The sequence below is a fragment of the Heterodontus francisci genome, chromosome 25 (assembly GCF_036365525.1).
Source record: "Heterodontus francisci isolate sHetFra1 chromosome 25, sHetFra1.hap1, whole genome shotgun sequence".
In the NCBI taxonomy this organism is placed as follows: Eukaryota; Metazoa; Chordata; class Chondrichthyes; order Heterodontiformes; family Heterodontidae; genus Heterodontus; species Heterodontus francisci.
In genome coordinates, this window is record NC_090395.1 from 58,635,429 (window position 1) to 58,648,609 (window position 13,181).

At 42.4% G+C, this 13,181-nt stretch overlaps 1 protein-coding gene and 1 pseudogene across 1 annotated transcript in view; both read right to left on the reverse strand.

The window, feature by feature from the left end:
- The window catches only part of lamb3 (laminin subunit beta 3), a 54,644-nt gene that overhangs the window by 13,925 nt on the left and 27,538 nt on the right, over positions 1-13,181 (reverse strand). The window contains exons 11-19 of the mRNA XM_068057590.1: positions 12,070-12,266; positions 11,041-11,149; positions 8,283-8,652; positions 7,071-7,240; positions 5,974-6,182; positions 4,854-5,042; positions 4,411-4,555; positions 3,841-4,048; positions 3,204-3,345 (exon numbers count right to left, since the gene is read on the reverse strand). Coding sequence (XP_067913691.1) covers positions 3,204-3,345; positions 3,841-4,048; positions 4,411-4,555; positions 4,854-5,042; positions 5,974-6,182; positions 7,071-7,240; positions 8,283-8,652; positions 11,041-11,149; positions 12,070-12,266 — 1,739 coding nt within the window. The remainder of the gene's footprint in view (positions 1-3,203; positions 3,346-3,840; positions 4,049-4,410; positions 4,556-4,853; positions 5,043-5,973; positions 6,183-7,070; positions 7,241-8,282; positions 8,653-11,040; positions 11,150-12,069; positions 12,267-13,181) is intronic.
- Positions 2,146-2,257, reverse strand: LOC137384136 (U2 spliceosomal RNA; annotated as a pseudogene).

Sequence of the window (13,181 nt, forward strand, 5' to 3'; positions counted from 1 at the left end):
CAGACCCATCCGATCTTGACCATGTGTATCTGCGCTGCGCTCCGTCTGCAGGTTTGCTGAAGACGTCGTGCAGTTTGGCATCCTTAACTGTTTCTATGAGGAATCTGGACGTAGCGTCCAGTTTGCTGTCGTCACTGCCGGATCGTCCAGCCGCATCGATGATGCAGTTGAAGTCACCGCCTAGGATGACCGGCCTGGACGTCGCCAGCAGCAGTGGGAGCTGCTGGAAGACGGTCAGCCGCTCGCTGCGTTGTACCGGGGCGTACACGTTGATCAACCGGAGCGGAGCGTTGTTGTACATCACGTCTGCTACGAGGAGGCGGCCGCCCACCACCTCCTTAACTTCGGAGATGGTGAAGTTACCTCCCCGCAGCAGAATACCCAGGCCGGAGGAACGGCAGTCATTACCCCCCGACCAGATCGATGGCCCGTGGGACCACCATCGCGACCACTGCCTGTAGGTGCTGAGGTGTGGTATTCCACACTCCTGCAGAAACAGTAGGTCAGCTTTGACCTTGGCAAGGTAATCCAAGGTTGAAACACATCGCGTAGTCGATTTAATGCTACGCACATTAATGGAAGCAATTCTTACACCCATTTTTTACTAAAAATTAGTTGTTGCTTCCCATACCATTTGTCCTCGCTAGTCCCAGTCCTTCCCCTTCGGGATGTTCCTGCATACCCATCGTATGCGCAAGCAGTTTCACGTTGGTTGGGCTCAGAAACCCCTCCTGATTTTTCATGCAGGGTTTGTGCCGCTCGGGTGACATCGGGGGGGTCTTGTAGGCAGAGAGGATTGGGTTGTCCTCAGCTGCTTCCATCTGTTCCTCCTCGAAAACATCACAGCTCCCGGTCTCCCGGAGCTCAGGTGCGCCAGACGTGTCTTTGCTCCCGGTGTCCCGGAGCTGAGATGCGTTGGCCACGTCGTTACGTGTGGGGAATTGGGGTTGGGGCACGCCGGGCCCATCACAGCTTCCAGTGCCCGGGGGCTGGGATGCTTTATCATCCATCTCGGAGTTCTGCCGCCTCTTTTGAAGGGGCTGTCGTTCCAGCATTTCCCCGTCCAGTGAAGAGGAGTTGTTGCAGTCTGATTCAGAAGAGAGCCTCCTCTTGCCACTGGTTTGGGTGGTGGCTTTGGGATGTTTTTTCTTTGTGGTTTTCCTCTGGACCACTTGCCACTGACCTGTTTGTCCATCTGCTGCCTCCTCCTCCATTGATTCTGTCTGTGGAGGAGGGGTTTCCGGGCGCTGGGTAGGTGCTGGGTCGTTGGTTTCAGCCGCCTCCCCTTCCTTCTCAGGTTGAAGTTCCTCACTGCGGAGAAGGTTGCTGGTCTCCTTTCGAACAGCGGACGCCTTCGTCGAACCTTCGCCCGGCCATTCCTTGGACCTTGCCGCCTGAGCATAGCTGAGACAACGTTTGGGGCAGGTCTTGTAGAGATGGCCTGCCGCACCGCACAAGTTGCAACACTTAGTCTGCTTACAGTCCTTGGTCTGATGGCCTTCCTCCTTGCAGTTCTTGCAAACAACCGTGCTGCAGTTGGCTGCCATGTGACCAGATTTGCCACAGGTGCGACAAACTCTGGGCTGCCCAGCGTAGACCAAGAAGCCTCGACTTCCCCCGATAGCGAAGCTGGAGGGAGGGTGGATGATGGCTCCACTGGGATCTACCTTCAAGGTCACCTTGACCTGCCGCTTGCTGGTCCAGATCCCAAAGGGGTCCTTGACATCAGTGCTGCTGCCGGCCACCTCGACGTACCTGGCGAGAAAGGTGAGTACATCCACCACCGGAACATGGGGGTTGTAGAGGTGAATGGTCACCACCCGGTCCCGTTGTGACGGAAGCGTGAAGAGCGGCTCCGCTGTGAGGATCGACAGTGGCGCCCGGTCCCCTTTCTCCTTGAACGCCTTCAGGAACTTGATGCATCCCGCCACGTTCCGGAACGTCACGTCGAAGTATCCACTGCTGGGGAAATCCTGCAGGCAGAAGACGTCCGTCGCTTGAAATCCGCAGCAATCGAAGAGAATTTTCTTGATGAAAAAGGTGCGATCGACCGGTGCATCTCCTTCCTTGTCCTTCACGACCACCCGAACGGTGTTGCGCACTCCCTGGCCCGAAGCTCGAAAATTGGTTATAGCCATTTTACTCAAAGCTTCCCCAGGATCAAAAGGCAATGATCATGGTCTCTTCTCAATCAAATAAGCACTGATAAGAACAGATACTACACTTGATCTTAGCCAAAAGGCCGAATGAGAACTATTTCAAATGTTTAAGCATCTGTTTCAGTGATTTCTCACTGTCACCCCAAAGCCTGTCTAATTTATTACTTCCACACTGAGTGAGTTATTTGTCCCGTTACAGATTACAAGAACTAATCTATCTTACCACTATTAATATACCCTACCAATACTAAAATGTTACCAATAGTAGTAATAACCTCAGTAATAAACCTTACAGCTTTAAAGTAAAACAGAACAGTAGACTCACCAGCTTTTCTTTTCTGCTTGGGTGCCTTAATTAATTATAAGGTCGTTACATAAATTTTAATTTTAAGTTTTTTTTCCAATTTGTAGCTATTTACACATGCATCCTAAGGTAGTTTACTAACCCAATTATTTACACATACTCCCTAACAGCAGTTAATCACCAACCAATCACCTAACAGCTTTCCTGTGATGTCACTGTTCACTTTTTTTTTCAAACTATATACTCATGTACAGTTGCTGAGCTACGTAAATGGTCGAGTGCTTGGTTTGTGATCAGAATCATTTGGGGCTCAAATTCCAAAACCAATCCATTCGAATCGACTCCATCTGCTGCAGTTGACTGAGTGTTTTTTTGTTAGCTACACTGGGAAGTTACAAAAGAAAGGTCCTCCATCACTGGAGGGTAAGGAAGGAAAAATGATATTATATGGCCTGCTCAGTTTAATTTTGGCTTCTGCTGGCTGAGTATGGAGGAGTATTGAGGGAAAATATAGAGACATTTGAAATTCAGACAATTGGCGCTCTCAGTGTAGGAGGAACCTTTGTCCATGGGGAGCAAAGAACAAAAGAAGAAAAAGGAAGCACTCAAAAATTAAAATATTTCTGTTTTCGGTAAAGGCAAATTCCAATTCAACATTTTTGGAGGACATAGTGTAGAAACATTATTGTAATTTTCGTTATGGTTGAAGGAGGTTCAAAATTATAAAGTGTTCCACTTACCTCTATAGTTTGTTCCTGTGTAGTGTCAATAGCCTCTGTGGCATCTTCAATCATATTGTTCACATTCTTCAGTGCCTCATTGGCATCAGTCAGAGCATCACGCACCTCACTGATGTTATCCTTCACTCTGCTAGCTCGGTCCCTGGATCACAACGGCAAAGAAAGAAGAATGAGGTCATCTTAGTTTGAATGTACCTTCAATCATATATCAAGGACAATGACTATTAGATAGAGAAACTCTTTAAGGCTTAGAAAGATTGTCGATCCCTTTCAGGATTGAAGGGCTTCTTTTAAATTTCAATATGCAAGTATAGTTCCCATAATACTGAGGGAAGGAAGAGGATATTTCACAATAAGCTTAACTTTAGGTGTCCTTTTACAATCATATCCTATCTTATTTTAGATGATTTGTTAGCTAGGACCAGTGCAATGCCCCAAGATACAGTGCAACTCTAAGATTATCGTACATAAATATATATTCTCACTTTAAATAAATGTTGCTCCAAATAATTGAAACATTTAAAACGACATCCATGCAGGAATGCATCAATTGGTTATAGATTACAGTGGTGAAGCATGATAGGATTGCCTCTCTCTCCCAAGCCTGATAATATCTATAATGAGATTCACTTGGTACCTGGCTTTGTTTGCATCTTCAAGAAGCACTTTAGCCTTGGCAACATCATCCTGTGTATTAGCTAATATTTCGCTGACGTCAGGAAGTCTGGCTGCAATGTTGCGTAAACTGGTGATCCTATTTCTGATTGTAATAGCATCAGTGGGAAGTTTGAGTGAGAGAACATTCTCACTAATTCTCTGAATTTCATCTGGATCTGCCTGGGTTGCTGTAAAAATTACGTAATATGTAAATAGGTAATGTTATTAAAGCACCTGGAAAGTAAAATGATAGCAACCCAATCCATCACCATTATTAAAGCTTCATGATTTGGAATCACCTTGGGCAATGTCAAAGGTACAATTTTTGTTTCCCCCTAACTATCTTTTACTATCAGTCCCTTTACAATGTCATAATCAGTTCATGGAGACAGGAAAGGGTATAAAGTAGAGGATGCTTACAGAACTGCACTGCACACACACTGTGTATGTCAGCTTTAGACAGAAATCTGCGCTATGTTTTTCACTCGTGACAATAAGGCAAATTAATTAAAATAGATTAAACCAAGACTTGAAACAGTTGATCACATACACGTCAGGAAATCTTTGAGTGTGGCGATGAGGGTCTTGATGTCTGCAATGTTTTTTTGCATCTGATCTTTGGCTGAGACAACTTGATTTGTCAAACGCAAGGTGTTGCTTTTCATTCGTTGCGCCATTACGTCTGTACTTTGAAGCTGGAATTAAGCACGGGTTAGATTACAGCCCATTCTCCACTACTGAAGCTTTCACAGTTTGGTATCAATGATAAAACCTTCTCAGTTAAAAATAGCCAAATAATAATGGTGATATTCAATTACTTATAGTTGTTGGCAAGATTCAGTTGTTGAAAGTAAAATTGCTATTATTGCAATTCTACCACAAACAGCTTGCAGGGAAAAACTATGACAATATGTAAACCTGCATATAAGAAGGGAATAGTATACCTGTGCTATGCACTATATTATTATTAGATCATTTAGAGAATGCTCTTACCCTTTTGGCGAGCTGTGCAATTCTGTTGGAGACATCTGGTATAGAAATGCTTCCTCTCTCAGCATCTTCAATAGCTTTCTTAGCCAGCTGAAGAGTCCCCTGGCAGTTGACACCTTCACAGGTTTCAGGACAAAGGTCACCTTGGCATCTTTCTGCAGTGCAAGGTTCCTTCCGAGAGCCACCACAGACCTGGAGAAAGATCGTAATGGCATTAGTTGAAGAGAGTGATAAATCTTCAACAAAAAAAGCATGTTAACAAAATTAAAAACAGGCTTCGAAAAGTCCTAAGAAGAAAGTCTACCAGATTTTCACAGCTCCTAGGTGAATGCATCTACAGTCCAGCTGCAGAATTTGAGCTGTTGCAAATTATGCAGAACTTAAGTGCGAACCTCCATGAGGTTCAGTGACCGGAGGCAAAGTTCAGCAAAGTACTAATGTTCCCGTTTAATAGGATACTATTTCAGTACTGAAACTGGTTGAGGTTACATAAAAATTTCTGGGGCCATATAACAAAGTCATGTTTACACTATAACAGATCTAAGGACTTGCCCTTCATGTGGGTGGAAATGAAACTTGGGAGATCATCTTGACTCACTTTGAAATTCAAGAAATATACAAATACTTGTACAGTGCATCACTGTGCTATGGAAAATTGGAGCCCTTGTGAAGAATAAGACACCCAATAGCAAGTCAATGTAATCAAGGATGAAGACAGTAAATGACAAGGAGAAATACTTTTGTGATGTTGCTATTTAGCTGAGATGCAAAATGGAGTGAACTTTGTAACAGGAATGTACTTAAACACATTGTGTTCTGTCAGTTGTGACAGTTGTATTGTAAGTGTTCAAGGATCTGTTAACTCACCTGAGAAAAGGAATGCTCACAAAGCCTGCGCCCTGTCAATGGTGTGACACGGCTTAATATGTCAACTTTTTTTTAGACTAATATAGTTGTGTTAATTCACTTATAACAACTGTTCTTCGGAGAGGTCATAAGTCAATATTTGAATGAAACAGGCAATCCCAATACAACCCCATTATTACCATGGCTGCATATTCTGCCCACTATCAAATGCTTTTTGTACAAATTCACATGCTGTACTGTTTAAATGGTCCCTTACTTTGTTGATGAGAGGATTTATATTGGGAGACTTGAGGCCATCCTTCAGCTTGTCCAATTTATTCCTGGTATCTGTGTTTGCATGTTTAATAAGCTGGCTTGCAGTTAACCGAGCTTCTCTAGATTTAATAATGGTGGGTTCCACGCCGACAACCCGGTCTTTTGCTTTTCTAGACCGTTGATATGATGAAAGAATGTTGTTGAATGTACCTGGAGGAAATATAAATCATCAGTAACCCTGATCTGAGTACTTTGTGTGTCAAAGCATCAGTGTTCAGAAGAAAAATGAACGTGTTCAGATTTTGTACAATTATTAATACTGATGTCCCTCATTCTGTAAGCTGCTTTCTCTGATGGTCTTAGGTTTCCTATCCACAATACCCTGCAGGAAGTCTGGACAAGTAGCATATTCCCAGGTATCTGCCAATATTACTCAAATCTAGTCCAGGAGCTGTGTGAGAGACAGTGACGCAGGAAGACATTCCTCTAATTTTCTCTCACCTCACAAGTGAAAGCCTCCTCCCGATGCACTGACATGTCATGCTAGCTCCCAATGTCAGGCTGAAAACCTTCTCCGATTCATTGGCACGTCATGCAAGCATGACAATATCCAGTGCCACTAGATCTTTAAACAATGTTCCTTTCCAATAATCTCCCTATCTTTCCAAAGGTGCAACCTCAGGCTTCAGTGTTATTCTACAGCTTCTCTGAAGCTTGCCAAACAGCCTACTGTCAAGATGACACCACAGCCCAAGCCCAATGCTGTGCTCACTTATCCGCGCACATACACCTTCTCACAGGAGCGACTAGATAGAGAGTGTCCTGTAGTGGAAAACCTAGTTGATTTATTTTTACCTTCTTAGCCAACAATGCTTGACTGAGATTAGTGAACCCAGCACAAAACTCTGGATCAATCTAAACCTTCCTGGTCTGTTCCACACAGTGGTCTTAACAATTAAAGGTACATCATCATTAAATGAAACTTTAGTTTAAAAACCTGCTGCACTCAGACAATGAATGTTGAAAAACAACACAAACTGATGGTTTACTAAAATAGAACACTAGCATAACAGTACTATGGGTTCGAGGGTGTCATACCTTGTGTCCCTTGTGATCCTTCACTGATGAAATGATCTATTTTCTCCTTCGTGCTCTGTAATTGACTGTTGATGTTTTTAACATTACTGTTCAAGACATCCATTTCACTGTGCAGGCGATAACTTTGATCCACAATATTGGTGTCAGGGTTGATCTGCTCAGCCTCCACTCTGTTCCCAAAAATAAACAAACAAGCTGAGGAATAAAGTCCTGAATTTAGTGCAACACCAACAGTCAGGAAGTAGTGAAACATGGATTCTACAGAACCCTTACAGGTTTTGGAATTCTCACATTTGTATTTTTGCTCCAATCTCACCTCTCATACAGCAACAGTTAGATACTGAACATATTGGCATAGATCTGACTGATAATTTTATAGATCAAAGCTTGATGTTTCAGCCTTATGCTCCAGTCAGAGGTTTCTTTCTTAATTCAGATTTCACAATGAGTGATCAGTCTAGATTCAGATGCCTGACTCAGCTTGATGCCTTTCAGCTGCACTTAAACCAAGTCACAGTGAGAAATGTGGAACTGCACACCTGACCTGTAACTGTATAATCTTAAAAACAACTTCAAATGTCAGTGAAACCATTGCATATGTTTCTGCCGTGGAAATAGTTTATGACGTGACCCCTGGGGATAACTCCAGAGCAGGTTAATTATTTTTGTGTATCTTACCACCCCTATATCTGCTATTTTATTTATACTGTGCATTAATGTGACATCAATATTAAAAATAAATAACGTGCATTTATATAGCACCAGAAGACATCACAAAGCATTTCAGAGTCAATGAAGTACTTTTGAAATGCAATCACTGTTGTAATGTAGGAAAACACTTTCTCTTTAAATTGCAATGTGGGATCTTTTACATCTACTTGAGAGTGTAGACAGGGCCTCAGTTTAACATCTCATCCAAAAAACAGCACCTCCGACAGTGCAGCACTCCCTCAGCACTGCACTGAAGTGTCAGCCTAGATTATGAGCTCAAGTCAGAGTGGGGCTTGAACCCATGGCCTTCTGACTCAAACTAATGAGAGTGAGTTACCTGCCTCTGTCTGTTGGAGGATTATACACACTAAAGGGCATGCATAGAACAGGGCAACAAAGTGAATACCAAAATCCTGCAATGAAAAAAGAGTAAATATGCAAAAATAGACAATGATAAAAAATAAATTATTAACATTTGAACGATTATTTCAACCATCCTACCTGAGCCGGTTGTAGTTGTTGTACACATCTGTGATTGTGCTGTCTGTCACGGCTGGATTGCTAATTATTGCCTGAACTTGTTGCAGTTTATTATCTAGGGCACGTATCTCAGAATCGTAACGATTGCCTGCTTGAGTTGGCAGCTTTATGTTTACCAGGGCTTTGTGTCGAATATTTAGTGTGCTTATTTGATTATCGACAATCTGGAAACACGGGTGACACTGTTGGCAGTTTGGAAAGTCAGAGCAGTAACCACGGACTTGCTTGCACTCATTACAGCGCCTCCCTGTAAAGCCTGCGCGACACAGGCACTGTCCTGTACTCTTGTCACATCCACCAGCCTCGGTCCCACTTGGGTCACAATCACATCCTGTCGAGGGAGCAAGTTTCAAAGAGAATTGATTCAGGACATTCAACTAATATTGTTGTGGCATCAATGCAAATACACAATTGTACCATGAGCGAGACCAGAAAATTGGGAGAAAAATGTGATTCCATTTCTAATAGAACAAGACTTATAGATTTCCCCTTTGTTTCTGTCGAACTTGGGGTGGTCAAGAGTGGGAAATGTGTCACGTAGTTGTCCCGACTCCTCCTTAGCCTCCGCCATCACTTCTAGAATTTTCTGTTGGATGTGAAAATAGAGGCTGAATAATATCAGGAAATGCTTTGGAGGTCATATTCCTGTCAACAACTTAGCAGGTGAGTACGCCCAGCCATATGTGGAGGGTGCATTTAAATGATTGGTTTAATGACACATTTATTGTCTGGGTTGCAGTCCTCCATCCAATATTGCTAAGGAGGCAGCAGGGGATTTAAAAATTAAAGGATTGGGTGAAAATGAGAAATATTAGAAGGTGTGCATGAGCAAGCAGGAAAGTGGAATTAGACTAGGCGATTTGAGTGGAGTGAAACACCAGTGCAGATACCATGGGCTGGGGGTTTCCGTTTCTGTGCTTGCCAGCTCGTGATTACTGCCCCCCACCAATTCACGGTAAGGAGCAGAATATCATGGGCTGGCGAGTGCAGAACAGATAGGATTTTACCGATCTTTCCTGTTAATCTGAGGGTTCAAGATTGAACTGCGGCTCTCAATCAGAGCACTAGATGGAGCTCCTCACAAAACCATGAGAGAAAAATATCCAATGTGGCAGCTGCCTTGGAGGTGTTTGTACCTGACTAGACCAGCTGGAAGCAGATAATATGGGGGTGGGAATGAAGGATAAGAAGCAGTTATTAGAGAGGAAGAAACAATGAAGGGAACAAAATCAAGGGTTAAAATGATTATACCAGAGGTACTGGGATGAATTTTCACAATATATTTTAAGATCAGTCAGAATTGGGAAGATTTAGAATAGTGAACTGGAAGGCGAGAATGCTGATATAACAAAGTAAAAGCAAAGTTTGAATGGGTTAAGTGATCAGCTGAGGTCAGAGAATATGTAACAAAACTGATTCTTATGATTTCAGATCTTAACTATCAGACTCACTTTCTTAATGGCAGATGTTGGCAATGAGGGATGGGTACGTCAATGTTTTGGGAGAGCGATGGGGGTGGGGGGTGTTATATGGGTTTAGCATGGGATGGAAACCCTGCACTGGAACACTATCCCGGCAGAGTAATCTGCCTGTGTCTGCCTGCTGTTTGCTTCTTCCCAGGCTGTTGTATTCTGTTTCACTTTGTCAGCCTCTCCTATTTCTATTTCAGACTTGCCTCAGTTATTCACAAGTTCTCTTTGTCTATTTAATTTAGTTTATTATCTCATATTAATATCACCTCAGCCATTTAGCTATCTCCTTTTTCTCTTTTAAGCATCTCACGGTTCGTTCCACACATACTTCCTGTCCTGTTTGTGCATGTATATGTATTTTCTCCCCTTCGCTTTGCAGTGCTCCTTTTAAAATCCTGCTCACCTTTAGTTTTTTTTCTCCATTCTGACGAAGCCTCACACCTGAAACATTAACTTGACTGATCGCTCCATAGATGCTGTGTGTTTCCAGCACTTTTTCTCTCTGTCCCAGAGATTTTGTGATTTATTTTATTGCTAATAGAGCAGTTTTACTGCACAGTCAACATCCATTGCTTGGCTGTGGCTTCACATTGTAGTATAAGTCAGGAATGAAACCAGAGTAAGAATACCTCCTGCAGCTCGTCCAGAACAGAGAATAGCCCCATCACTGATGCTAAATATTTAGCTGAAAAATGGATGCCAATAAAAGCAGAGTCCTGAGTTTATCTGTGAGCCTCTGATCATTCTGGATTGACATTACAGAATGTATTTCTCAGTCATTTTGCCATAAGTAAATGTATAACATGCTGTAATATGTTAACTAGTGAGGATTTATTTAGAGCTCACAACTTGTTAAGCACAATGTGGTACAAGTAGTCAAACCCAATGTAGCTTCACAGAATGTTCTTCTCCACACTTGGAAACTACATTCCTTATTTATGCTTCATTAATACAATCTTATTAGAATACCTTCTGCAGCTTAAGAAATGGTATGATGTCGTAGACTGAGGTACTTGGTTCAATGCATGGCAGTATAACACGCCTTTGTTCACCTTTAAGGCTCCATAACATTCTTTCCTGTTACATTGTACTGAATAGAATCAGCAGGACCTGTTTCACAAATGTACAGGAATCCAATAGGATCTGATAGGTCAGGAGACTTTGACAGGAGGATCCTAAGATGTTTCGATCAGGGTAAGTATATTTGTTTCAGTAAAATGAAATAACTAAAGTCATGGGATACTTACGTACGCATTCTGTACCCAAACTGTAGTAGTAGTCTGGGCATTTTTGCATATTTGACCTGCCACAAGTTCTTCCGCTATTGGCTGTCCTGCAAGGACATTGGCCTGTGACCTGGACACAACAATATAGTAACACATCAGTATTCTGTTACACTGCAAATAGTTGAAGAAGCCCCCAAAATATGTATCTTTTTGGTATTTCAGTGAAGGCTATCCTAAAGGGACACTGTTGTTCTTTGTTATACTGTAAGCATTGTGCGCGTGGTGACTTAACCACCCAGTAACTGAACATAGCAGCAAGACTTCATAAAAGATCACCCACGATAAAGAGACTGCTCTCAATCCCAACAGCAAAACTGTAGATTTTAAACTACGTTGCTAGGGCAGAAGCCTATAGAAGTCATCTAAAGATGTCAAATTTTATTTGGTAAGGATCCTGTGAAGCAGCTCAGGATGTTTTACTATGTTAAAGGGGCTATGCAAATTCCAGTTGCTGTTGATGCTTAATTTCATTACAATTACAAAATATATCGCATATAACACATGCTGTAAAAATTGGGATACAAATTATACCAGAGTATGAATCATATATCTAGTGAAGCATATATCTAAACATGTTTTAAGAAAATATATTGGTGTAAAATTATGTTACATAGCATTACACCCACACTACGTTGTGACAATTCTAGCCGTACATTAGTATTTCAAACAATCTGCAATACATTATGAAACCTTGGGTTTAAGGTTATGCCTTGCTTTCCCCTGCCTTAAAATAAGGCGCCAGCAAAATCTGCATGCCCTTGCAATGAGAAAATGTTAGAAAATCATCCCTGATGGCTCATTTTTGTTTTTGCGCAGTTCATTGCTTAGTAAATGCTGGACTTGCAGCGATACCCACATTGTATGAACGAATGGAAAAAAAAATATATGAATTAACAACGGGAATGAGACAGATTGCTGCTCAACTTAAGTAGATCTTTATTTGGAATGGTTAGCAGCACTTTTAGTGGTGTGTTGGGACTTATACTGTACCTTATCACAGCGCTGGCTGTAAGAGTTTCTGGAATCACAGCTGCATGTCTCGCAGCCAACTCCTCTTCTCAAGTTCCAGTAACCCTCAGCGCACCTGTCGCAGTTTGGACCTATCACATTTGGCAGACAATTACACTGGCCTGTGGCCTGGTTACATCGGCCGTCAGGTTGGGATCCCAGTCCATTGCACGTGCATTCTGAAAAATAAAAACAAATCCTTACAGTATTCATCTTAGAATATTCTGTTTTCCCAAATTATGGGTCATTATTGCATTGCTGTTTGTAGGACAGTAAGTTGATGCTATATTTCTCACATTAAAAATATAACTACACTGCGAAAGTATTGAATTGGCTGTGAAGTGCTTTGCGAGAACTTAAGATTGTGAAAGGCGGCACAGTGGTGCAGTGATTAGCACCGCAGCCTCACAGCTTTAGTGACCCGGGTTCAGTTCTGGATACTACCTGTGCGGAGTTTGCAAGTTCTCCCTGTAACCGCGTGGGTTTCCTCCAGGTGCTCCGGTTTCCTCCCACAGCCAAAGACTTGCAGGTTGATAGGTAAATTGGCCATTGTAAATTGTCCCTAGTATAGGTAGGGGAATTGAGGGAAGGTGGGGATGTGGTAGGAATATGGGATTAATGTAGGATTAGTATAAATGGGTGGTTGATGGTCAGCACAGACTCGGTGGGCCGAAGGGCCTGTTTCAGTGCTGTATCTCTAAGTAAGTTCTTAGTTTTTACTGTACAAGCATTACATTTCTATTTCCCATACCAGCTAATCCTGTGACCACTTACCTTTACTGCAGTGAGGTGTATTGCTTTTGAACTGGAAAATCTGAGCTTTGATTGGAGTGGCTGGAAATTTCTAAAATATAAACTAGACACCAAAAATGTACCACCCACCCCCGGCCCAAGTAAGTGTGACTCTTAATTTAGTGCCAATTAGTGCTGGGCTTGATGCCACGCTCACTGTGATCCAATTTAAATACTATGATAATAAATAGGCTTTGTGGTGTCATGGAAACTGTAGCAAATGGAAAGTTTGACCTGCCTATATATCTTAAATCAATGTACTGGTTGAGGATGTTCTTCCCTATCTCTTTGCTGACACTGAT